The sequence below is a fragment of the Lactuca sativa genome, chromosome 5 (assembly GCF_002870075.4).
Source record: "Lactuca sativa cultivar Salinas chromosome 5, Lsat_Salinas_v11, whole genome shotgun sequence".
Taxonomy (NCBI): Eukaryota; Viridiplantae; Streptophyta; class Magnoliopsida; order Asterales; family Asteraceae; genus Lactuca; species Lactuca sativa.
In genome coordinates, this window is record NC_056627.2 from 142,725,212 (window position 1) to 142,749,913 (window position 24,702).

Consider the following 24,702-nt stretch of genomic DNA (forward strand, 5'->3'; position numbering starts at 1 on the left):
ATTTCTAAAAAAATATTACAATCTCACAAATGACCTTTATCCATGCAAATAATCAAAACTATGGTTAAGCTGTTTTGAGAAAACCTTGTCGAAAGATTATTTTTGTACTAGTGACGGTATAAATATGTGAAATATGTTCAATATCCATGAATAATAACGTTGATAAATATTGTTGAGGTTGTCAAGTTTAATTTCACTTGATTGTCCATCCTCTCTAAAACATATACAGGTCGGCCCCATTTCAAGAAGGTGTCAGCCATATGTGTGGCGAAAACAGTTATATCTATAATTTCGATGTCAAAAAAACAAAAGTTTCATAGTAGGAAAAAGTATATTGGTATTTTCTTCCACTTCATTCATGGTCTGGACGCAAACAAAAAAGTAAGCCTAATATATTGCAACAAAAACCAACAAGAGAGCTGACTTGTTTCTAATTCGGCAAGCAAGACATCAATTCTATAGGTTGCAACTAAGAAACAATATTTTTAATTTCGGGGAGTTTGAGCATCGATTTAAAATTGAATTGGTAGTGTGGAAAATCACGGGTTATGCCTCTTGGTAGTTTTTATTTTTGCATTATAAGGGGATTGGTTTGTCTATTTTATTATTTGGAGTGCATTAAAATTAACAAGCAGGTGTTGGTTATCTCGCCTATATTTCTGCCCTGTTTTGGCTCTCGTATGAAAACACAAGGACAAACATGCACTCTTTGATGATACTTTATATGTTACTTATCCCTAGCTATTTTAGTGGTCTATTTTGTTTATTTTTCTGGTTCAAGTAAGTAATAGATCACATGAAAGTATGCAATTCTTTATGTGATTTGTTGGATGTGCCTTATATATATATATATATATATATATATATATATATATATATATATATATATATATATATATATATATATATATATATATATATATATATATATATATATATATAGGTAGCACATATAGCATACTCTTTACATTGATTCTTGTACAGCTTAGGTTGATCTACATGAGAAAAACATTATTATGTGTCAATTATAAGCATGGAAATGAGGAGCGTAACCAGCATATAAAAGAATCGTAAAGATTTCCAGTTTTATTAATGATTTCACATGTTGGCTACTATTTGATTTATATAAGTCATATAATCTGATAAAACTTAAGAACCCTGAACCCTGCTTGAGGCTGACAAGTGCATTGTTTGCTCTGTTAGAGCATCTTTTTGGTACAAGTATGAACTGCTCCCTCATTCTTCATCAATATTTTTCTCCAATTTCTTCTTTCTAGCATCAACCTTCATTTTATTATTACTGTGTGCTTTCTTGAACATCTCAATAAAATACACCAGAGATTTTATAACTACAAAAACAAGCCAAATAAAACATAACATATCCTCATACAAGATAAGAAAGAACCAATTGATCACAAATTATCTAACTAAGTAAAAACAAGACAAACTCAACTATTGTAAGTTAGAGACTAGATATTATGTTATATTTTCTCTTTGTGAATTTAGATTCCCACTACGCACTATCATTTTAGTTTCTTTCTTTGATGATCTTGGAAAACAGAAATTATGGATAGGTGCTGACGAAACATGCAAGAGATAGCAATTATATATATATATATATATATATATATATATATATATATATATATATATATATATATATATATATATATATATTCAGGTTTATTTAAAACCATTATAATTTTGTGAAACCGTGAGACCAAATCTAAAAATAATTTTAAAATGCAAAAGTAAAAGGAAAAATCCAAAAATTCTTTTTTTTTTTAATTATTATTTTCGTAACTTTAATTACCTAAAAAAAATATAAAAAATTACCGTTTTTTTTAAATACGTGAAATATTCTAAAAATGTTACACTATAAATATTGTAATGTGATTTTTTGACTGTTATAATATTATACTAAATTTCGCAGATATGTAGAATATTCTATTTATTCTACTAGAATATGTAAAAAAAATCTTTTTTTTAATTTTTTTTATATTCTTTTTGGTATTTTTTTATTTTCTTTTTGGAAAATATAAATTCTGAAAAAAATATTTGAATTCTTTTTTTTTGAAAAGTTTCAATTATTTTGTATTTTAAAAATGTTTTTTACTTATCTACCAAATGAATGGCTAAGATTGCGTCTCACGGGCTCAAAAAATTAGGTCGTTTCACATGAACCTAACTATATATATATATATATATATATATATATATATATATATATATATATATATATATATATATATATATATATATATGTGGGTGAAGGGATATTTAGAAAACAAAACAGAAAGCCTAAAAATCATAAAAATGCATAAAAAAATAGTTCGAGATCACAAAACTTTTGTTTAAAATGTTTTTTTATAGAAAAATCGTAGCTTTTTTAATAAAATCGCTGAAAAAAATATAAAATCAATTATTTTTTTAAGAAATTTTTTTTTTCAAAAAAATTTTCAGAAAATTTGTTATAAAGCTACGATTTTTTATAAAAACATTCAAATTTTTTTTTTGTAATCTATAAGCATTTTTTTTGTGTATTTTTATGATTTTGAGGGGTTTCTTAGGGTTTTCTGTTTTCTATAGAACTAAACCTATATATATATATATATATATATATATATATATATATATATATATATATATATATATATATATATATGGAAAAACGAATATATTGTTGTTAAGTATGTAATCTTAGGTATTAAACCCATTAATATACGATGTTATGTATGATAATCGACTTCCCTCATCAACATCATGTATCTTAAAACATCACATATGCTATAAATTCTCTAATATCTACATTCCTCTCTAAGATTTCTTCCTTTGTTTTTGAATCAGTTTATTCATTGTCTCTTCCAAGTGTTATCATTGTAAAAGTCAAGAAAGAAATCTTATGTAGGATTGACAAAATTATAGAATTTTTAGTAGAGATGATGTTTTAGGATACATGATTTTGATGATGGAATTTGATTTTAATAAAAACCTAGTTGTGAGACTCATATATTAAATAAGTTAATTTAAAAAAAAAAGATTAAATATAAATGTCAAAAATATTTCAGAACTTTGATTTATAAAAAAATAAGAAAAATAGTAAACTATTATAATTGAAAGGTGTTTTATCTTTTAAATTTAAACAAATAATTTACATAAATAAAAAATCAAAAAACTAAAGAGCTTTAGTTTGAAAATTTTGAAATTAAAAAACAAGTTCATTTGTAAAATTGATATCTATTTATTGTTATATTTATTGTAATTATTACATTAGATTATTATGTGGAATTTAATACAATAAAAAAAACTCATAAAATGACATGTGGAAAAAAAATTAATTCAAAATCACCAAAAAATGACATTTGGTAAATTGAATGAAATGTGACATGTGACAAAAAAACACTTTCATTTATTAAAGTAGATTACGTTGATTTTAATACCTAAATATATATATTTATCAACAAGATATTCACTTTTCCTTATTAATGGTATACGTGTAGCATGTTCTAATTTTTATTCCACATAGTAAGATATCAACACAAAGTTACTGTTGGATAGACTTTTGTTGACATGATTAGTTGTAGTAAATACATAAATGCGAAAGGAATTCATCTCCAACAAAATCCCACTACACTTGAATCATTAGTCTTATAAGCCATTTTTCTAAATAAAACACGTCCATAAAAGTCTATCTGACATCCCTTACATATACCTATCCTTTTAATTTTTTGTTGATAGCAGTGTCACGTGACTATTCTTATTATGTTATGATACAAATTAGATCTTGCTATCTATGTTTACACATATACCATTAAGAGCATCCATAATGGTGGGACAATGTGAGAGTTGAATGAGGTAGCAAGTCTATGTGTCATCCAATGGATCAAACTCTATCATTATGAGATCTCACCTTTGCATTCAATGGATTTGGAGTTCACTGGCCATCGAACTCTTCATTGGGAAAAATTAAAGTTTTTAATTCTTAAATATGTACTATAAATTACATTTTGTAACACTCTGTTGGACTTCATAGAGTTTAATTCATTGTAGGAAAAAATAATATAGTTGTATGGATTGTAAAAATATGATATGATAATCTATTGAACTCTCGAGTTCAATGCATATATTGTGTTGCCTTAATAGATAATAAAAAATCTCTTTCTATTATGAGAATCACGATATTGTGATTAAAAACTACAACAAACCTTGTGTCCATGAATAATGATTGGGATCCTCTCCAAAGTATATGATAAGTGACTCTATGCATTGATCCTGCAAGACATGTAGGCTTGTTACAAAGTAAACTAATATTTTTCTTGTTCTAAATGTTGTTAGACTATACATATATAATAATTAAAGGACTTTACCAAAAGACTCACCACTTCATCAAACAGAGAGATTAGAGATGGGACTTCCGCATCAGCACTATAAAGAAATGTCCTCAAGGCCTGGAGGGTCGATGTAAAGTTAATTTACTTTTTCGTAAGAAAAGATAGCCAATAATAAGATTGACAACTACACATTACTAATTGTATGAATTATGTTCTTTCATGTGTTTTTGTATCACTAATATAATTTATAATATAGTATAAGATATGACTAATATATTTGATAATAGAGTATAATATATATAAAGAACATAATTCATACAATTACCTTCCGAAAGTTAGCAGACACACTCCCATCACTGACTGAAGCATTAAATTCCAGCTTAACCTTCTCAAAACTATGGATTATTGTAGACTTTTCCTCATACAAATCTTTAATTTGTATCTAATGTTTTTATGTGATTACCCATATGAAGGAAAAAAAAGATTACAAGTTAGTCTTAGGCATCCTCATTTCCAGGAAGAAACTCAACTAATTTTAAGGTGTTTAACTTACCCAATAGGCATCTTGCAAGTGAATCAGATCATTGTAAAAATACAATAACTCAGGCGTTTGCTCAGCAACCACCTGTTAATATGCAATAGTAGTATGCATGCACCCAAAGTCAAAACGTGACAAAAATGACACGAAGTTTCATAAAAACATGTAGGGAATTCATTTTTGGGCACTTCATTCCATGAGACTGAAAGCATTATTTATTTTGTTGGTAAATGGTCTTTTTTCGCATGTTTTGTGTTGTAAAGTATTTTTATTTTGTGAATATGTGTCTCCAAACCCACTCCTATTATTAAATCAATACAACATTAAGGGACAAAAATGCACATTGTTTTCTGTTTGAGATGCCAGATATGGGATTTAATTGGGTAAATCGATAATGCTTGCTAGCTATTTATTGGTCAAAACTATTGAGTTGTATCTACCTTGACCTTATTGCTTCTATTGAGAATTAGCAATGGGAGCCCACTTCTAAAAGAGCATATGGGGAAAAGGGGAAGCCTCCCCTTGCGGTGCACTTATGGTGCTCGACCCGATGTTTATGGTACTCGATTCTAATGTCTATGGTGCACGTGGTGGGACCACATGGAGAGAGTGTTGGAATATAATATCTAGAACAATAATTCAATCTCACACTCACGATAATATAAGTGAACATAAAGGATTGGGAAGCTTTTGTGTATTACTTTTTGTAAGTTCAAAGGGACTACATTTCTTAGAACTCTTGAAAAACATCTCCTGCAAATCAAAATGCACCGAACTACTTTCTACCTAAAATGAAGGACACATGTATAGATTCAATCAACTATAACTCCATGCAACATAAACTACTATATGCAAGACACATGCTTAATTGACTAATTCTCAACTAAACTACCAAACAAATACATAATAAAACAAAGCAGATGAAACTACCAATCTATGATTAAGAAACTACCATAATGTTTTATGTAAGGTGCGATTATATCTTTCTGCAATGAAACTACCAATCTATGATTAAGAAATAAAAATACCTGTTCACATTCTCCAAGTGTTTCCTTGTCTCGAGTATGGTTCTGAGATATAGAAATACGATTTTGTATCGAGTATAAGTACTCGAGGTATTATTGTTTGGAGTAAGGGTTGATAAATAAAAAATCATGCATGATGAAGATGAAAAGAAAACAAAAACAAAAGGAATTAACGAGTTTCATCTTTCATCTTTCACGAATGGAGAAGAAAGATATATTATTAATCGAATCGTCAAACATGCGCTTTCTAATTAAGGTAACACTCGTACAGGGAAATCTACTTCTAATGAAGAGTTACCTAAAAACTACTAGTGGGTCAAGTCCAAAACATCATCAACTTGAGCGGGACCCATGCATGCTTTACCCACGTAGGGGCACTTGGGTCAAACAGATGATTTGTCCCCACAACTCAGTTCATGATGATTCTAAATTTTTTTTTTGTGGGGCATGCATGCCATGTCAAGGGACAATTAAAAATGGAAAGAATGTGAGAAGGACGCTTGATCAATATTTTGCAACTCAAACAAGATTTTTAAATTTTTAATCCCAAATGATTGATCAAAAAAGAAACAAGAAAAATGGCTTGAGTACTTTGATCTCGTTGAAGGTTTAGCAACCATCTAGATTGACTTATATGGATAAACCATAGATACAATCAAATTTGCTTATGGTCTCCTATACACTTCAATGGTATGATCTCTAAACATTATATGGTTAGATATTAGTTGTTAACTTTGTCTAATTTGATCTATTGAGGTTTAAATTTTAAAATCTTGTTTCCGCTACAAAATCAATCTTCTTTAATTGATCCAGATTACTCAAGTTGCCAACATTATGGCCAAGAGGTCACAAGTTCAAGTTTCCTTATCACTATTCTTTCCATTGCCTTTTAAAAGACCCACATTAAGAAAAAGTGCTCAGTCGCCTTTAACCCAAGAAAAAAGATAAAAAAAAAAAATTAACTAGTTTCATACAAATTAAAAAGTAAAAGTTAAAAGAAGCATACTTACATAAATCATTAATATTTTCCAAACTTAACGGTTTTCTTGCGAGTTTAACTTTAAGGAAACGACAAAACTAGTGAAAAAATATTAAAAAGAGTCAAACTAGAAAGTTGAATGAAAAATATGGAATAAAATCGCCCCAAGGGGATAAAGGGTAAATCTATAAATCCGCATAAACTAATGGTTTTTGTTGAGTGTTGACCATATGCAACAAACTAAATTGGGAATATGCATAGATCAAGATTGTACGAAATCTATCCAATAAGATACACAATACTAAGGAAGGAATATGGGGAATAAAAGCTATAAAGTCGAGCTGCTAAGGTATTATATACTAAGGGATGAGAGTAAATGTAGGGTGTAAAATGTATACAATTGAGTTTCTAAGATGTTATATACATATGGATCGGCATAATTTTCCATCTTCGTTATGTAGGGATATAATGGAAAGAATACAACTAACACAGGAAAGAAGTGAGCAGACTGTACCGTTATCATCTCCATTTCTTCATTTGTAGGACAAAGTTCATTGAGATCGTACACTTGATCAACACTCAGAGCAAAAGGATCTAATGTAAGGATCGCATTCTGCAAATCAAACACAACTTCTTATATAATGTAGCAATGTTATATCTGAAAATAAAGTGTTCATTAACTTAATAAACCAATAGGACTTTTGATATTTCATGATTTATTTTCTAAATTTAAGTAATACGTCTAATTGTTGCATGAACCATGAATGATTAGTTTCGCATAGTGTTGCAATAAGAGTTTGTGACATATACTTTAACACATACTATTTTTATTGAGGATAAAGGGGACAATGAACAATAAAGCAAAGAGGTACATAGTATGATGTAAAAATAGATTGGTCATATATAAAACCTTCATATGCAAGGTTGTTCCCATTTGACGATGATGCTGCTATTCTATAGAAGTTACAATATAAACATCATACAGATGCAAAAAAGTCACTTTGTTAAGTTGCTAACAAGTCCAAACTTTTATACCTATCATCCCAGAAAATCTTATTGTCACTAACTAATGAGTAATTTGTTCTAATAGCATTTGATACAATTTTTTCCAACAACACTTGATTTGTTATTGATTTTCCTCTTATATCATTTCAACAATGAAAGTCCGGCCAGAAGAGGGGGAGTTGGGCCACCTTCATAGGCTCTTACATTTTTTGGTGCCTTAGTTGTGATTTATTTTCATTAATATATATACGAAGTATGCTAGCACTCGGGTTGGTAACTGCGTGAATATTATAAACATTTTATTTTTAATGTCATTCACTTACTAATGAAACTGAAGTTCACATGTTTCGCTCCAAGTAATTATATTTACGTCTTTTTTATTAAGCTCGTGTTTTTTTAAATAGGGTTATTTAATTTATTTTTAAAAAGTTAACTATAGTTTTAAATTTACTAAAGTTAACTTTTAATATGTTTCAATCTAGCTTGAGAAGATCTTTTCATATCTGGGACTAAAATTGGAAGTTTAGTGTAGGAATTTAAAGGTTTATGTCAAAGAGTTATTAATGTTGAGTTGTAGATGGTTTGAGGGACGGTATCATAGAATGTTAAGTTAAAGATACAGGTTACGGGAGTTGAACTCGTATCCTCAAGGGTGCAAAGTGGAAGTTATTCAAGTATATTCGATTGTTCTTCATGGTGTACACTTGGCAACATTATCTATCAGACAAGAGAAAACAATAGCTTTTTTGTTGTTGATTATATATTCTTAATTCTTGTATAGCTATAATCTTGAGTGTGAGTGAGAATATTATGGTTAGATTAATGCATATATTAGTGTAAAGTTTCATGTTGTAAAAGTATACAAAACAACTCCTTGAAATAAAGATTTTGTCAATATAATTGTGCCTGTTTCATATATTTGTTCATCAAACATTGTTTGTTTCAACACCTCAACAAAAGGAGGTTACTGAAAGCAAACACCAACATTTAATGAATGTTTCGCGTTCGTAACTTCTTCAATGGAACTTATTCTCATTTTATGAGGAGAAACTATCTCGACTGCTACTTATCGAATAGAAAACATATGTTTTGATTGGGAATTCTAATGTTAAAAAGGTTATAAGTTGTTTAGCCTTAACAATGAAAGCATCGTTTAACAAAGATGTAAGCTTCTACGTATTTGTGTTTCCTTTCGATATAGGGTCGTTTGATCATGCTACTGGTTTTAAAGTTTAACTTTTAAACGATACAAATTTCTTTGATGAGATTGTTTATCTTAGCTTGTGTAAGGCAAGTCCCATTGATGACAATAATCTCGCTAATGACAAATTGTTAGCCCCTCTCCAAAATTGGTCAACGATTCTTGGCAAATCTAGTTACCAATATCAGTATGATGGAAAGAAATCGTTTTGTATAGTTGTCTCTAACATATGAGGGAAACTTTGTTGTTGAAATGTTGATCTGTCTTTTACTGATTCTCTTGTTGAGTCCTCTAATGGTGAACTTAGAAGGTGTTCTAGAGATAGAAGATCTATAAAGGCATGGTGAGTTTGTTGAAGAAGGTAGACACAATTTTGGAATTGAAAAAGTTCTTTGATACTCTTCTCAACTCTAATGCTTTTCATTTTGCCTCGACTCTTAACAAATCTATTGAATTCGGTTGTTTTATAAGTAAAGAAATGGAAGCTTTAAAGAGAAATGGAACATGAGTTGTAACCAATTTACTTAGTGAGTGAAAGCATGTTAGTTGTAAATGCGTGTACAAAGTTAAGTATAAAGCAATGGTGAATTTGAAAGAAACAAGACTCATTTAGTTACAAAGGGTTACTATCATATGGAATGTCTTGATTTTGATGTAAGCCTTCTCTCTGTTCCTCGAACGTGTAACAGTAAGATCCTTAATTTGTTTTGCTCTTAAACTTGATGAGAATGTGTATCAATTAGATATTAATAATATTTTTTTTGTAGTGTTCTACTGAGGAGGATGTGTATATGACTTTACCTTGGGGTTATTTTCAAATAGTGACAATTTAGTATGTAAACTAGTTAAGTCATTATATGGATTAAAACATGCCTCTGGAAAATTAAATGTGAACTACATCCTTAATTGAGTTTGGGTTTTTTTAGTAAAAAAATGATTACTAATTGTTTTATAACTTTGGTTTTAACTCTTTGTTGGTGTATTATGACGACATGATTTTAACAAAAAATTACATAAATTTTAGCAGTTGGCTTTTTTTTTTTAAATTGAAATTTTTTATTAAGAATCTAGGCTTTTTGTGATATTTTCTAGAAATTGAAATCATAGATACACCAAAATGATGTCTTTTTTTATCTAAAAGGAAATACTTCTTTTAACTACTTTATGAGTTTTGGCTTTTATCGGGTAAACCCTATTAGGATGAAAACAAGATCCCATATCGATAAAAAGAGAAACCATAAGCTAGCACATAAGGCAATGGGTAATCATTTCTATCACCAATTGAAAATGGAACTTTATTGTTCTTCTATGTTGAATATGGTTGAGCTTGTAGCGATCCTAACAAATGGTATCATGATCATAGCCCGAATGATATGGTCGGTTCATGTGGCACAATCCCCGAAAATTCCTAGACCATTCCACATCGATAAAAAAACTATAGGCTAGCATATAAGAAAATGAGTAATCACTTCTATTACCGGTTGGTTTTACAAAATGCAAACTCATTGTTCTTCTATGATGAGCATGGTTGGGCTTGTAGTAATCATAACAAACCCGTGAGCACTTTATTTGATTGTTAGTCGAATGTTTTTAGTTTGAGTGTGGGGATAATGATGGTTTTCTTGAAAATGTTACTAAGTTTCAAAAACATGTTAGAAAACTGATTTATTTGACCAATATTAGGGTAGATTTTCATTTGTTGTTCAAGCGTTAAGTTGGTTTATACATTCACCACATATGTCTCATTTTAACTAGGTTGTTAGAGTCATAATATACCTAATATTGTGTCCTAGGAAAGGGTACCTGATTACCATAACTAGTGTACTTTGCTTATCTTCTTGAGTTGACGCAGACAAAGAAAAATGCGTCAGTAGGGTATGTTACTGGATTTTGTATGTTTCTAGGCAAATCTCTTATTTCCTGGATGAATAATAAATAGTTGATTGTTTCCATATCTTTAACCGAGTCGAAGTACTTTGTGTTAAAGACCATAACATGTGAAGTTATGTGGGATTTTTGAAGCTGATGTCTGATTTATTCTTTAGTTCTGAATTGTTAGTTAAGATATTTGAATTGTTAGTTAGGATATTTAGTTATAGTAGATCAACTATTCTAATTTGCGCTAACCTTGTCTTATATGAAAGAACCAAACACACTCATGTTTATGCTCACTTTGTGAGAAATAAGGTTGTATATAGAGCGGTTAAAGTGGTTAACATTTATTTAATAAATAAGGTGGTAGATTTTTTAAATAAATAACTTGGTCCTTAACCACACAATTTATTATGTGGTAAAATAAGTTTAGTAAATGATTTTCAAGTTGAGTTTAAGGTGTTAAAATTTTTAACTTTTAATATGTTCCAACCTAATTAGTTGAATATTTTGAAAGTTTGGTGTAGAAATTTAAAATTTGTTTGTTAAAGGAATATTGATGATTAGATATATGTGGTATGGTATAAATGAAGGTTAAATTATACGAAAAGTTACTATAGTTTAGTTTAGGGTAATCTGTATGGTTGGTTTATAACATATTTTTTTAATTCGGATCATCCAAAAATTTGATATTTTTTCGAATTTGTCCCTATTACTGTAATACCTTTTATTATTATTATTAATTATTATTTTTTCATTTTATTATTACTTGTTTTAATCTTTATATTTATTATCTTATTAATAAAAAACTATCTAATAAAGCAAAATCCCAAACTCAAACGTCATAACCACTAAACCCTCACCATTAAGATATCTTACAGCCCCCATCCCTCTTCTTCTTCACCGTCTCTTCCACCATGACTCCTGCACAACCGCCGACCACCTGCACCACCATCACAAGGAAATCACACCATCGTCGGAAAATCTACACAAAAGGACGCATAAGCATTAGTGGTGTTTCATTGTGTTTTGAAAACAAGACCATTGATCGGAGCCGAGTTCTCAGATGTTCTTCTGGTTGCCCTTCTTCCTAAATCTATCACCTGCCCTGCACTCATCCATTCTTTTACAGTATAGAAGATTCTCGATTCCCGTTTTTCCTTCTATAAGTTTTTCCATTTTCTTTAATAATTGATAATTTTCTTTTCTAATTTATGAATTCTCGTTTCCTTCTTTATTCGTTTTATTATGGGATTATTCATACATTGATGATAACCTTGATTTTTTAAGTAACATAAATTATATTTTTTGAATTTTAGATTTACGAGAAAATGGTGGTTGAATCGGTGAAGAACATTACCTGACCTGTGCGGCCATAGAATGTAGTAAGAGACGAGATTTGGTAAATTAGTGAATGATAGGGTAGAATAATTGAGGTAGTTAGGTGTAGATGAATAAGATTTTTGGAATTAATCGGTGGATTAAAGTTCTATAGCTTTTAATCATTTATATGCTTGTTCTTGTGTATGAACGTTGTTGCTAGACTAGTCTCCCTGTTCAATTCTCTTTATGAAATAGTGATTGAAAAATTCAATGCAACTTACTTGAATTTTTGTTGCAAAGTAACCATTGTGGCTGCTGGAGATGATGATAAGATGGAAAGTGGGAAGATGAGATGACGGTAGCAAATAGGTGTTGATGGCAGGACGAATTAAATATTTTTGAATTAATAAGATTAAGAGTAAATTACATGAATAGTGCAGTAATTTGTATGTTTGGTCTTTAACTTATTTTTTTTAATTCGGAAGGTCATCACCGTTTGTTTTGTTGCGGTTGGTCCATGTCTTACATAAAAGGGTTATTTTATCTTTGTTTTTTTTAATTTATTTAAATGAACACAACTCCAACCCCACTTCCACCTTACCTTATCCTACCTACTATATCTTATTTAAATAAATTAAAAAATCAAGGGCAAAATAGTCTTTTCAGATAAAACAGAGACCAAACGTGCAACAAAATACAAATTGTAAAGACCTTCAAAATTAAAAAAAACATAAGTTAGAGACCAAACATGCAAATTACTCCAAACCATAGAGACCATTCGTGTAATTTACTCTAAGATAATAAATAAAAAGATTAAAAGAAATAAGAAAAAAAAATAAAAAATGTCATTATACTCATTTTAAGTCTGTTAGAGACTAAATTCAAAACAAAACCAAATTTTAAGGATTGTCCGAATTAAAAAGGATATTAGGGAGCAACCATACACATTACTCTACATCACAGGGACCATTTGTGTAATTTACCCATAAATGAATAATGATAAAGAATAGGTTGTCGATGTATGAATTAATTTAAGTTTGGATAGTTATATGAATTGTAGTCTTGTTCAGGTTAAAAGTCAAAGGTATATATAAAATGGATTAATGTAATGCTAATGCAGCAAGCTATTAAACTTTGGAAAATTCAACGGATTAAAATAAATTTGCAAGGATAATAATTGAAGCTAGCATAGGGAAATGAACTAAGTTTGAAATGGGCATCACGTTGTGGACAGATTTCTTATTTAAACGAGGTTGTTTTTTTGGAAGAAAAGTGCTTGCTTGTTTTGGTTCAGACCACGTTGAGAACATATTTTTTTTCTATAACTAAAACTGAGCATACTAGTTTTGACTTGGCTCAGTTTATCAGTTTTATGGTTTCATATCAAGTTTTTCAAACTCCTAAAATGAACTTACAATAATATCAGCGACGGGAAGCTTTATGTCTTGAAGCATAATTTTGCAACTACTTGCTCTGTCCGGATGAACCTATAAAGGAAATTTAAGAACATTGTCAAAATCACTTAAGGATGCTTATAAGTATCTGAAAGATTCTATCACAAAGAATGAAGCAATGAGATGTTTCTTTTATTTTAGTATTTCGGAGGTAGTTAAAGTACAGGCTGAATGAACTATGAACAAAGGTTTTCTGGTTTGGGTTTTTCAAAACTTAGGAGAGCTCTATCCTTGTATTTGGCAAACAAACTCTCGAGTTCAGTAGTATTGATTTCAGGATCCCTACATAGTAAGAATTTTCACCAGTTTATTAATGAAGCTAAAGCATAATATGATATCTTTTACTTATGCCTTGGGTACCATCCATGTTATAAGTAGTACTTGCAAGTTCGATCCAACAAACCCACTTACCTTGATTGGTTTCCATGTTCATGAGACACATCCCATAAAATTCCAAAAGTGGCACGGGTTGTCTCCCAAAGCAGGGGCTTTAAAGATCTTTGATACTCATTCCTTCTCTTTAAACTTGGAGTTGGTGATGGCGTAAGATATAGAGGTAAAACCTTAATAGAGGTGTAGATTTGGTTATATAATGCTCTATATGTGACACTAGGACATATAGTAAACATAGTCTAATGAAAGATCCAACCACCCATCATTTGGATCACATTCGTTGTTAGTGTAACAAGATATATTAGTTCTAGTAAAATTAAAATGAAAAAAGACAAATTTAGATGACTATATATAAAGAAATGAGTATAGAAAGTAAAAGAGTGACATACTCGTTCGAGTGCAGTTTCAAGTGTTTTCAGGATATCTTTCATTGTTGGACGTTCTTCACGATCTCTCCCCAGACATCGAAAAGAAATCGTCACAAACGCTCTCAACGAACTAGGACTTATTTCATCTTTTATATTACCGAAGATAATTCCACTTAGTTCGTTCTTTTGGTAACATAGTCTTGTCAGTTCTGCTAAAGACCGATGCTCATATTTATTGGGAGTATTCAACCTCCCACACAAAAGTTCGAACAACACCACACCAAAGGAATAAACGTCTGACTCCTTTGCTGGTGAGTCTGTCTCTATATATACCGGATCACAATACACGAGTCCCAACAACAACATATATAGGAGATGTGCTTTCCTGGTTAGCAACAATAAACTTGGATAAACCAAAATCTGTGACCTTGGCATTCCAGTTTTCATCTAAAAGTATGTTGCCACTTTTAATATCAAGGTGCCATACACTTTCATGGTAAGCTTCAGGATTATGAAGGTACACTAGTCCGCTAGCTGCCCCAATACATATCTTAGGGCGTTGAACCCATCTTAAATCGTTGTTGTTTATATAAAAGTCGAGACTTCTCTTTGCTACGTACTCGTACACAAGTATCTCCTCATTGTCATCATTATAATATCCTAAGAGGTTGACAATATTACCATTCCTGTATCGGGAAAGGTTACGCTCGTTCTTAAACCCACGGTTTCCTACCTCATTTGTGAGATTTAAACGTTTTACAGCAACGGTCATGATATATCCCTCCGAATGTACTAGTTCTCCTATGTAAACCTTTGCAAATCCTCCTTCCCCAATGCATCTGTCTTTAGAAAAGTTGTTGGTAGCCAATTTTATATCATGTAGTGATATTTTGGTCCCCTCGGTATATATCTACAGCACAAGCCAAGAGATGAGCTACAATCAGTTCATGTCCGTTTGTGTAATTTTCTTATAAAGTTATATAAAATTAAACGAATAAACTTGCTTCAAAATGTAGAAGCTAAACAAATGAACTTGTGTCATATGGAAAGCTGTTGATATATGTTGATTTTGATTAAATTTCATGTAAAATTATATTTTGACAAAATTGCAAAATTCATCCCACTAGATTGTCATTTTCTTTGGGTATATATAGTCCAAACCTTTTCAAAAATTGTGATGATCCTTTTCTGCTAGTTTGGTGTGAATTTGGTACCCGTTAAACTTGGAATGATTACGTTGCCCTTTTAATTTTAATTTTTTTTATACTTATTTTAACATTCTTTTAGTATTTATTAATGTTTATTTAGTGTCATATCGATCTTGTTGCTGCCATACTCTCTTATCAAAGGAGAAAAAAGCTACACTTTTCTTTCAAAACTTAAAATGTGTAAAATCGGGAATCTTTTGTAAGTAGGAAAGGTCTGGTAATCGGATGTAGACATAGACATTGTGGAAGGGGGTGGTGTAGGTTGGGTAGGGCAGATGGGTGGGGATGTTCGGGTTGGGTGTGTGTATAAATATATTAGAAAGGTTTTGGAATGGAAAACCGTGAAAAACAATAATTATCAGTTTTTCATTTTTTTGTAATTTTGTAAAACATTAAATTTCCGTTTTCCGAAATATTTTTGAAAAAGTTATCAAACCAAATGCATTTTCAAAATTTTGCTTTACTTAAGAAACGTTTCCGAAAAAATAAAGAACTTACACAACCAACCGCAATGTATTTTTCCAATTTAAAATGTGTCCACCCAAAAGTAAGGGCAAGAAAGCAACACAAATGATGATGATCTCCTAAACATAAAAAATCAAAAGAAAGAGATATCTCTTGCCCAAAGAAAATGAGAAAAAAGTATAAACTCAAGCTTTCACATCTTTTTTTTTATGTGAACTCACAACTAACTAATTAATCACTATGTTTTAATTGAATTTTATAACATTGAACTGCAACTCCAAAAAGAATATATATATATATATATATATATATATATATATATATATATATATATATATATATATATATATATATATATATATATATATATATATATATATATATATATATATATATGAAAAGACAATCTCCAACTGTATACAATTTTTTCACCAAAAAAATATTCTCTAGAATATTATTTTTGAAGTTATATAGATTTATCAAAAACACCCTTCAAATAATTAGTTCGTAATATATTTATTCAAATATTATTTTGTAATAACTCTATAAAATATATTTATTACAAAATTACAACCAAATTAATTAATTTATATTATTAATTCGAATTACATGTTATTTTATTAAAATGTCATTTGTTAATTCTAAAGTTACATAAATTCAAAACATTATGATGAAAATTTATATTTATGACTAATTAATATCAGTTTAATGTATAATATAACTTCAGATTAACTTTTATAATTATAATTAATTAGTATCAAGTAAATATATAATTAACACTTAATAAAGGGGAACTAAAAGTATAGCATAAAAGTTTAGAAATTGTTTTGGTATAAAAAATAGTATAACACCAAATTTAGTGTTATACTATTGCTTTCTACCAAAATAAGGTGGGAAATGGATTGAGGTTAGTGCCTAAAGGCTTAAATTTAAGCATAGAATGTATTAGTTGGTCATATAGTCGTGTTCTTACAAGTGACAACATTCTTCAATGGGTTTGTTAATTGACATGAAAGCTTTGATGTTCCAAGAAGGTGATAGAAAATATAAGAAGTTCTCAAATTCAAGTCCAGCTCATGGGTCTGGGTAAGCTGGACTACCTATACCTTTTATATTAGCGACATCCATTAAATTTAAGCCTAATGGAATAGTTGTGGCCCAATATTATAATATGTAATCAGGTGCCAAGGCATATAATCTCTTCAATAGAAAATCCAAAAGACACTTCTCTCCTTCTATTTCTAGTTCAAGTTAATTGATTCTTCTTCTCTTCTTTTCTTTTCGGAATTTACCCAACACAAATGACAACAAAATACTTGGTTCTTCTCTTTCTCTTCTTATTCCTGATTGAGAAATTAAATTATCTCCTATCTTTTATTGCTACAATCATTCCTACCTACTAAAATTATAACAAATCACCATTCAATTTAATTTTATTTGATATATTCCTAATGTAGTCTTATTGGGTAGGAACATTTGTAAGTAAAAAAGTAGGAATTAATTAAATTTCTCCTTTTGATTTCATTTTTTTTTTGAAATAGCAGCAATCGAAAGTTAGATGATTTTCTTTCTGAATCAAACTTTTGAGAGTTAGACTCGAGACACTACTAGAAACCAAACATTATGCGACGGAAGCCTTCTGTAGCTAATTAGCGTATGTTTTCCGAGCGATCAGCTACGGATTTCACAAAATCCTTCAACTCAATTAATTTTAGAAATTTAGTGATGGGTCATCGAGGGCTTAGAGACAGATTGATCTAACTTTCCGAGCGATCAGCCCCACGCCTTTTTTTTTCTCATTTCACTCTCTTTTCTCTTTATGTTCATTCGTTTTAATTTCATTCCGTCTGAAAGCCCTAAGCACGATTTCCTCCCAAAGCCCTAAGTCGCACTGAGTTGACTCAATTGCATCCTCCACCATGGAAATCACCTCCACCACAGTCCACCTGCATCGCCTCACTTACCTGTATTGCCTCTCATTGAAGTTTACTTGAAGCGATGCCAAAGAACATCCGCGTGGCTTTCCTCTCGGTCTGTCTCCCTTCCTCGTTGACTCGTGATTTCGTGCCAATGCCATTTGATCTGTTGGTTGCTAGAAAACCGTGGTGGTCATCCCATTCAAGCTCTTATTCTTACAAATTTGAATGACTTTGAGGTAATTTTGAACTTTTGTGGATGAATTGCATAATTTTAGGCCATTGTTATGTGTTATATGTGTTAGATGATAGTACTTGATGTGAATTGATGTTACAATTGATGGAATTTGATTAAGTTTGAGGTAATTTTGGTTGAAATTGCTATGAGTATAATTTGGGTGCCGCAGAAGAAGGTGCCACTTCCTGAAAGGCAGCACAAAACCTCTTTTAGTGACTTTCTTTTGATTTTCCGTTTAATTTTTTGGTGAAGCAAAAAAAGCTATAGCTGATTAGTTATTTTTCAACCATCACATATAAAGAGTTCTTTACGGATGATTTTGGTTTAGTTGATTGATGATATTCACCAAAGTACTAATGGGGGGTGATTCTTCCACAGACAAATTTTTATTCATCCACTTATAATTATACGTATTGATAATTATACCCTCGTTAAATAATTCCTTCATTATAATTGTACCTTTTTTTGTTACCAAACCTGCATCCACTCACCTCTCTCTGTGTCTCTTCCCTGATTGTATTGAGGCTCTAAACTCATGGCTTGGTCAGACCCTGTTGCAGTGTTGCTGGGTAATTTAGGTGGTTGTTAGGGCGAATTTGGGTTAGTTGGACAATATTACCCTCAAGAAATAAATCTATGATTTGCAAAGGTTGATATAGCACTAGTGCTGTTTGGATCTTAGAAGCTTGGTTTTGCTTGAATGTCTTTCACAGAAATCAATTATCTTTACAAAACAAATATCTTTCTTTCATTCCAATGGAATGGAGTCAATGAACCACTCCATTCCTTCTCCAATTCCATCCTATAAAACAGTAAAAAGGACAAATTTTCACCTACCTTCTTATCAACACATTACACAAGAGTACAACTCTTTGATTGGGAAAAAGAGACGAAAGTACCCCTGCAACAGCTCCAGAAATGTTTTTCTTTCTTTGCTCAAGGGTTACTACTTTCTCGTTTACCACACATCCAGTCATGATTGGTTTGTATTCTTTGCATTCAAGAACAATTTTTGCCATTGACATGCAGTGAATAAGAAACCAATCAAATGAGATTATCTCTTGTTCAGGATTTGTCATTTTATTTAAGCAGAAATCCATGACTAGTGGGAGGACATTTTGGTCACCAAAAGAATACGGATGCCTTGTCTGAATTGCAGTTAAAATCTTCATCACTTTCGTGCAAGCCCTTTTTATAAATTCAAAAAGTTTCAAATGGTTTTCCCCAAAAGATGAATATGTGAAATAAGATTATAGGATCAAAAGTTATGGAATTTCGTTTCCTAAATGGAACTAGTGGGAGGGCATTTTGGTCAATAATGATAGTGATTGATACTCATAATACGGAAGGAGAGATTGGATTGCTTTTTTGTCTGTGTGCTCTTTGGCTTAGAATATTTTAAAGTTGCAACTTTTGAAAAGCTTTTGCTGTTCTTTATGTGTTTTGGACATTTACAGCCTTTTTTCCTGGTGAAAGTGGTGTAGATCAGCTGGTAGAGATTATCAAGGTACGTTCTGCTCTGTTATGATTTTTTTTATATCTTTTGGTGCCTTCATATAAGAATAGACACTGTTTTTGTATATCTTTTGGTGAATAGACATTGTTTTTATGCTAGTTGAATTTAACAGGTTTAATTGAGAATTAGATGATAGTTAGAGAATTAGAAGAAAAGAAGGATGCAACAATAAACAAATAAATACAACAAAAGATAAAGACCTGAAGATCTGACTTTGCTAGATTCACATTTATGGGGTGAGAGAATGGAAGATAAATAGGATGATCTTCTTCTACATCTGTATAACTAGGCAACAAAAAGAATGATTTTCATTTGACTTTCTATGATAATATATATATATATATATATATATATATATATATATATATATATATATATATATATATATATATTAAAAAACGATCAAGCACTTGTCCAATAACATATAAAAATGCAGATTTTTTTTAAGATGTTAACATCTAAAAATAAAGATGTTCAAATGATGCAGAATAATTACTTAAGTGGGTTTATTCCTACTGAAATAGGAAATCTTTCGAATCTTCAAACATTGTAAGTTACTTAAATATTGTCCACAGTAAATAATTTTTTTTCTTCTTCTTAAAAGTTAAAACTAGGGTTTGTTTGTGTATGTTGCAGGGATGTTTCTAGCAACTCTTTGAGTGGAAGTATTCCCACATCACATGGGAATATGAGGAGCCTTTTGAATTTGTAAGTATATGCTTATCTTCATTCTTCATTCTTCAGTCCCTTTTGACTTTTTCTAAAACTTTATTGTATGTTGACTTTTGTGTTGACTCTGTTATATCATGAAGAAAACTGTAATTATTTGTTGCTTATTTGCAGTTTTCTTGGAAACCGTGGCTTGTGTGGGAAGCATATTAATCAGTTATGTAAAGATGATGATGGAGTTTCAACAGGCTCACAGCCTACAGGTTTTCTTTATAACTTTTTAATTTCAGTCAAACTATTTTTAGTTGACTTTATTTAACCCAACTACCCTTTACCTTAAATTCCAAATTTATAAACAGTCTTGTATCTTTCTTCTAATATGCTGCATAAAAGTTTCATCCAAATATTGAAGATAACATTTTCTATACATTTTCATAAAAACTCTACTAAAATTAATTCTTAATCTACAAAATATTACATAAAAATTTCTTATTGTGTAAACTAATATCTCTATGTTATCTACTACACTATCACATTCATTTTCCTTGTTTAAATCAATAGATTACTTACCATTTTATGTTTTAGAATTAGTAAATGTAGATTTTATAAAAACAGGAAGCCATAATGTAAAGAAAAACTCTGGGAGGCATTGCTTCTTGTTGCACTTATGTGTTTCTGGGGTTGTTTTCTTTACAAAAAACTCGGTAAAATTGATGCCAAAGGTCTTGCAGTAGATGTTGGTGGAGGTGAATTTCATTTCTATTTCTATTTCTAATAACAATTAAAGATCATATCAAATACTTCCATTTCTTGAATCCACCCTTAAATTTCTACCTTTTTTTTATTTGTTCTTCAGGTGCATCGATTGTGATGTTTCATGGAGACTTACTGTAAAAGCCCGGAATCAAGGTTAACTTTATAACCCTTCTATTTTGGAGAATTGGTTAGTTAGTCCCTTAAAGTGAAAGATGTAATGGGTGAGTACGCTGAGCGTACTGGGGTACTCCGCGAGTACTCGCACGCTTAATTTGTACGTGGGTCATCCGGGTACGCTGGGCGTACCCAAGGTTACGCAGGGCGTAACCGGCCCAGATGCAAAACCCTAATTTGTGGCCTTGCACTATAAAAGGAACATGTAGTCCCTTGCCCTAGCCACCATACACCCTTGAGAGAGCCCTTGAAGAGCTGAGATTCGTGCTTTAGCTTGTGTGTGAGTTTTTGAGCTTAAAGTTGTCTTTTCAAGGTGAAGAAGGAGAAGAAGGAGCCATTGTTGGAGCTAGAAGTTGAAGAAAAAGTGTAGATCCGAGTTCTATAGTGGTTGGAGGTCCTTCCTGAGGTAAAAAGCTCAAAGCTTTCCTTGTTCTTCATGAGTTTTGCTTTTTGGACCATTTTTAGGGTTTTTGGTTCAAAGTTGGAGACTTTTTGTGCAAAGAGTCTCCATAAGCTTATATCTGACCTTTTCTAGTGTAATATGTGTTGAGGAGTCATAAAAATCGAGTCTCGGACGTGGATCTTGTGGCATGCATGAGTTATAGTCTCATTATGGAAAGAGGAAAGGTGTTTTGAGCACAAAGTGACCTTTACAGCCATGCAAAGGCTTAAAGGCTTCAACTTTATGGATTAAATCATGTTAGAAGGGTCAGATCTGAATTTTGGATGAAAGTCTTAACCGTTTAAGACCTTAATGAGTTGGATGAGGAAGCTGGGCATTACGCTGGGCGTAATCTCAGTACGCGCGACATAAGGGGCCGCGTACCCCGATTCTGTGAAGGCTCCGGGTACGCCCAACGTACATGTTTGGTATGCTCAGCGTAACCCGGAGGGTTGACTTTTGTTGACTTTTAGGGTTTGGTCAACTTTAGTGTATTTGAGTCAAGTAAGGGGTAAAATGGTCCTTTACCTCTATTGAGAATGATTAGAGGAAATGGTCTAGCCTAGGGAATTATGTTGATGACAAGTGATTATTTCATATGATTAGGCAGAGGTTAGGTCTTATTTCTCCGAGTTTGAGATTCCGAGTTACACGAGGTGAGTCTTCTCACTATGCATTACCTAGAGTGATATTATGTGTTGACCAGAGGGTCTTATGTGTTATGTATGAGATTATGTGCCATTTGTTATATGTATGTTGCATGATGATAAAGATCGGGTCGGAAGGTCCAACGAGCTATGACCGGACCAGAGGGTCCAACGAGCTACGGGATTGGAGGGTCCCGCTGAGACACACCGACCGGAGGGTCATATTATAGCCTCGAGTGGCGTATGTGTTGTATGCGGTATTTTGGGGAACTCACTAAGCATTTATGCTTACAGTTGTTGTGTTATGTGTTTCAGGTACTAGCGAGGACCGTGGAAAGGCGCCCGCGTGACCCATACACACTAGAGAGAGGATTTGCTTTTGTGATCTTGGGATATGTTATGTTTCGATAACTACTATTGGATATTTTTGAGAATATTTTTATGGGAACTTGGTTGATGAAAAATGAAAATTTTGTTTTGAAAATTTCGTTGTTACACTTACCATACTCTTCAAAAGATATTATAAAAAAGCTTGAAACTTTAAATGAAGAACATGTAACTGGAGCTGGAGGATTTGGAACTATCAATGGATGATGGAATTGGAAACGTATTTGCATTATAAGAATAGTAAAATTAAACGAAGGATTTGATCGATTCTTTGAAAGAGAGCTTGAAATTCTTGGAAGCATTAAACATAGATATCTAGTAAATCTAAGAGGCTATTGCAACTCTCCAACTTCAAAATTGTTAATATATGATTACTTATCTGGTGGTAAGAAATTAAAAATCAACTTTACAAACACCTTTTTCTTCAATTCCATTTTCTTGAAAAAATGTTTTTTTTTTTTTTTTTTGGCAGAAAAATCTGAGCTTTTAGGTTGGGATGCTCGACTTAATGTTGTGATTATGGAGCTACAAAAGCCTTTCTGATTTTGGTCTTGCAAAACTCTTGGAAGATGAAGAATCTCATATCACAACAATTGTAGCCGGAACTTTTGGCTATCTTGCTCTAGGTATTACTTTTTTTTTTCTTACTAAGTAAAGAAATAAATGAATGAAATTACTTTTTTTTTTTTTTTTTTTTTTTTTGTTTTTGTTTTTGTAGAGTATATGCAGAGTGGTAGAGCAACACATAAGACAGTTTATCGAGAAAGGCCTTAATATTGTCGGATGGGTAAATGACCTTTTTACCCTTGTAGTTTCAAACTGTCGGTTTTTTTGTCTGAATACATGTGAAATGACAGTTTTACCCTTGCAGTTGAATTATATAATAACAAAAAATCGACAACGAGAAATCATCAACAAATGCATGAGGAAATGGATGCCAAAGCTACAACAATAGATGTATGCAGCCTTGCAAAATATGATGGGAAATTGAAAATTAGAGGTAATATGATGTTAACCATTGGTATTTGATGATTTTGAATGACTTGTTAATGTTTTGTATTGATGTTTTTGATTGTTTTGAATAATGTTTTATAGGAATGAGAACCGAAGATGATTGGATGAACATAAAATGAAGATAGCAACGAAAATGTTATTTTGAAGTTATGTTATGTGAAAACTCATTTCCCGATGCTTATTTTGAAGGTTAAACTTTTTTTTTTCTATTTGTACCTCTTTTGCATACTTTGGATTTCTTGGTGTTAAAATGTTCTCAACTATTGGAGTTTGATGTTATGTGGACAATTTTGTTTTTGGATGTTTTTTGAATGATACTTTGGTAAACTTTGATTGTTTTGGTATTGTAATGTTTGGTTGTATCATTATTTGATGTTTTTTTAGCATAACAATTTGATGATTGTAGTATTTTTTCTTTTTGAATCATAATAAAAAAATGATATTACAAGTTCGCGACGGATTAGTGACAAAAAATTAATGCATGAGTTTTGCGAGGGATTAACTACGGAAAAAAAATCATGTCTAAAGTTTGTGACGGATCAGCGACGGAAAAAAAATTAATGTATGAATTTTGCAAGGGATTAGCTATGGATAAAAAATCATGTCTAACGTTTGCGACATATCAACGACGGGAAAAAAAATTAGTATATGAAATTTGCAAAGGATTAGCTACGAAAAAAAACTGATCACTGAAATTTGCGACAAAATAGCGACGGAATGACTTTAACAAATTTTGTCACTAATGCCCTGAGTAAATGTAGTGAGTGACATTTAGCGACGG

General features: G+C 31.1%; 2 protein-coding genes, 1 long non-coding RNA gene and 1 pseudogene across 4 annotated transcripts; 2 read left to right on the forward strand and 2 right to left on the reverse strand.

Annotated features, from left to right (window-relative positions):
- Positions 1-1,077: 1,077 nt before the first annotated feature.
- Positions 1,078-7,807, reverse strand: LOC122198031 (formin-like protein 3). Its single transcript, XM_052771717.1, has 7 exons — positions 7,784-7,807; positions 7,388-7,486; positions 4,885-4,956; positions 4,657-4,773; positions 4,380-4,448; positions 4,206-4,272; positions 1,078-1,349 (listed from the first exon to the last, which is right to left on the reverse strand). Exons 1-7 carry the CDS (start codon positions 7,805-7,807, stop codon positions 1,237-1,239), a joined length of 561 nt encoding a protein of 186 aa, XP_052627677.1. The 3' UTR covers positions 1,078-1,236.
- Positions 7,808-11,807: 4,000 nt separating this feature from the next.
- Positions 11,808-12,478, forward strand: LOC128126235 (uncharacterized). Of its 2 annotated transcripts, none has more exons than XR_008224000.1 (2): positions 11,808-12,082; positions 12,271-12,478. It is a non-coding gene; the product is annotated as an uncharacterized LOC128126235 (long non-coding RNA). The 2 variants fall into 2 exon arrangements; XR_008223999.1 differs by having other exon boundaries at positions 11,808-12,028.
- Positions 12,479-14,826: 2,348 nt separating this feature from the next.
- LOC122197881 (probable receptor-like protein kinase At5g38990) lies at positions 14,827-19,488 on the reverse strand. The gene is made up of 2 exons (XM_042902025.1): positions 19,216-19,488; positions 14,827-15,399 (listed from the first exon to the last, which is right to left on the reverse strand). The coding sequence occupies exons 1-2, from the start codon at positions 19,486-19,488 to the stop codon at positions 14,827-14,829; spliced, it is 846 nt and encodes a 281-aa protein (XP_042757959.1).
- Positions 17,758-24,286, forward strand: LOC111907099 (LRR receptor-like serine/threonine-protein kinase FEI 1; annotated as a pseudogene).
- Positions 24,287-24,702: the final 416 nt, after the last annotated feature.

What these genes read in the sequence shown, in the direction of transcription:
- LOC122198031 (XM_052771717.1), bottom strand. Translation starts at nt 7,807, where the DNA reads ATGGGAACAACCTTGCATATGAAG. An exon ending in GAACAACCTTGCATATGAAG is followed by an intron (nt 7,487 to 7,783) that starts GTTTTATATATG and finishes TTTGATTTGCAG; the next exon opens with AATGCGATCCTTACATTAGA. An exon ending in ACTTGCAAGATGCCTATTGG is followed by an intron (nt 4,774 to 4,884) that starts GTAAGTTAAACA and finishes TAAAAACATTAG; the next exon opens with ATACAAATTAAAGATTTGTA.
- LOC122197881 (XM_042902025.1), bottom strand. Translation starts at nt 19,488, where the DNA reads ATGAAGATTTTAACTGCAATTCAGACAAGGCATCCGTATTCTTTTGGT. An exon ending in TTTCTGGAGCTGTTGCAGGG is followed by an intron (nt 15,400 to 19,215) that starts GTACTTTCGTCT and finishes CTTGTGCTGTAG; the next exon opens with ATATATACCGAGGGGACCAA.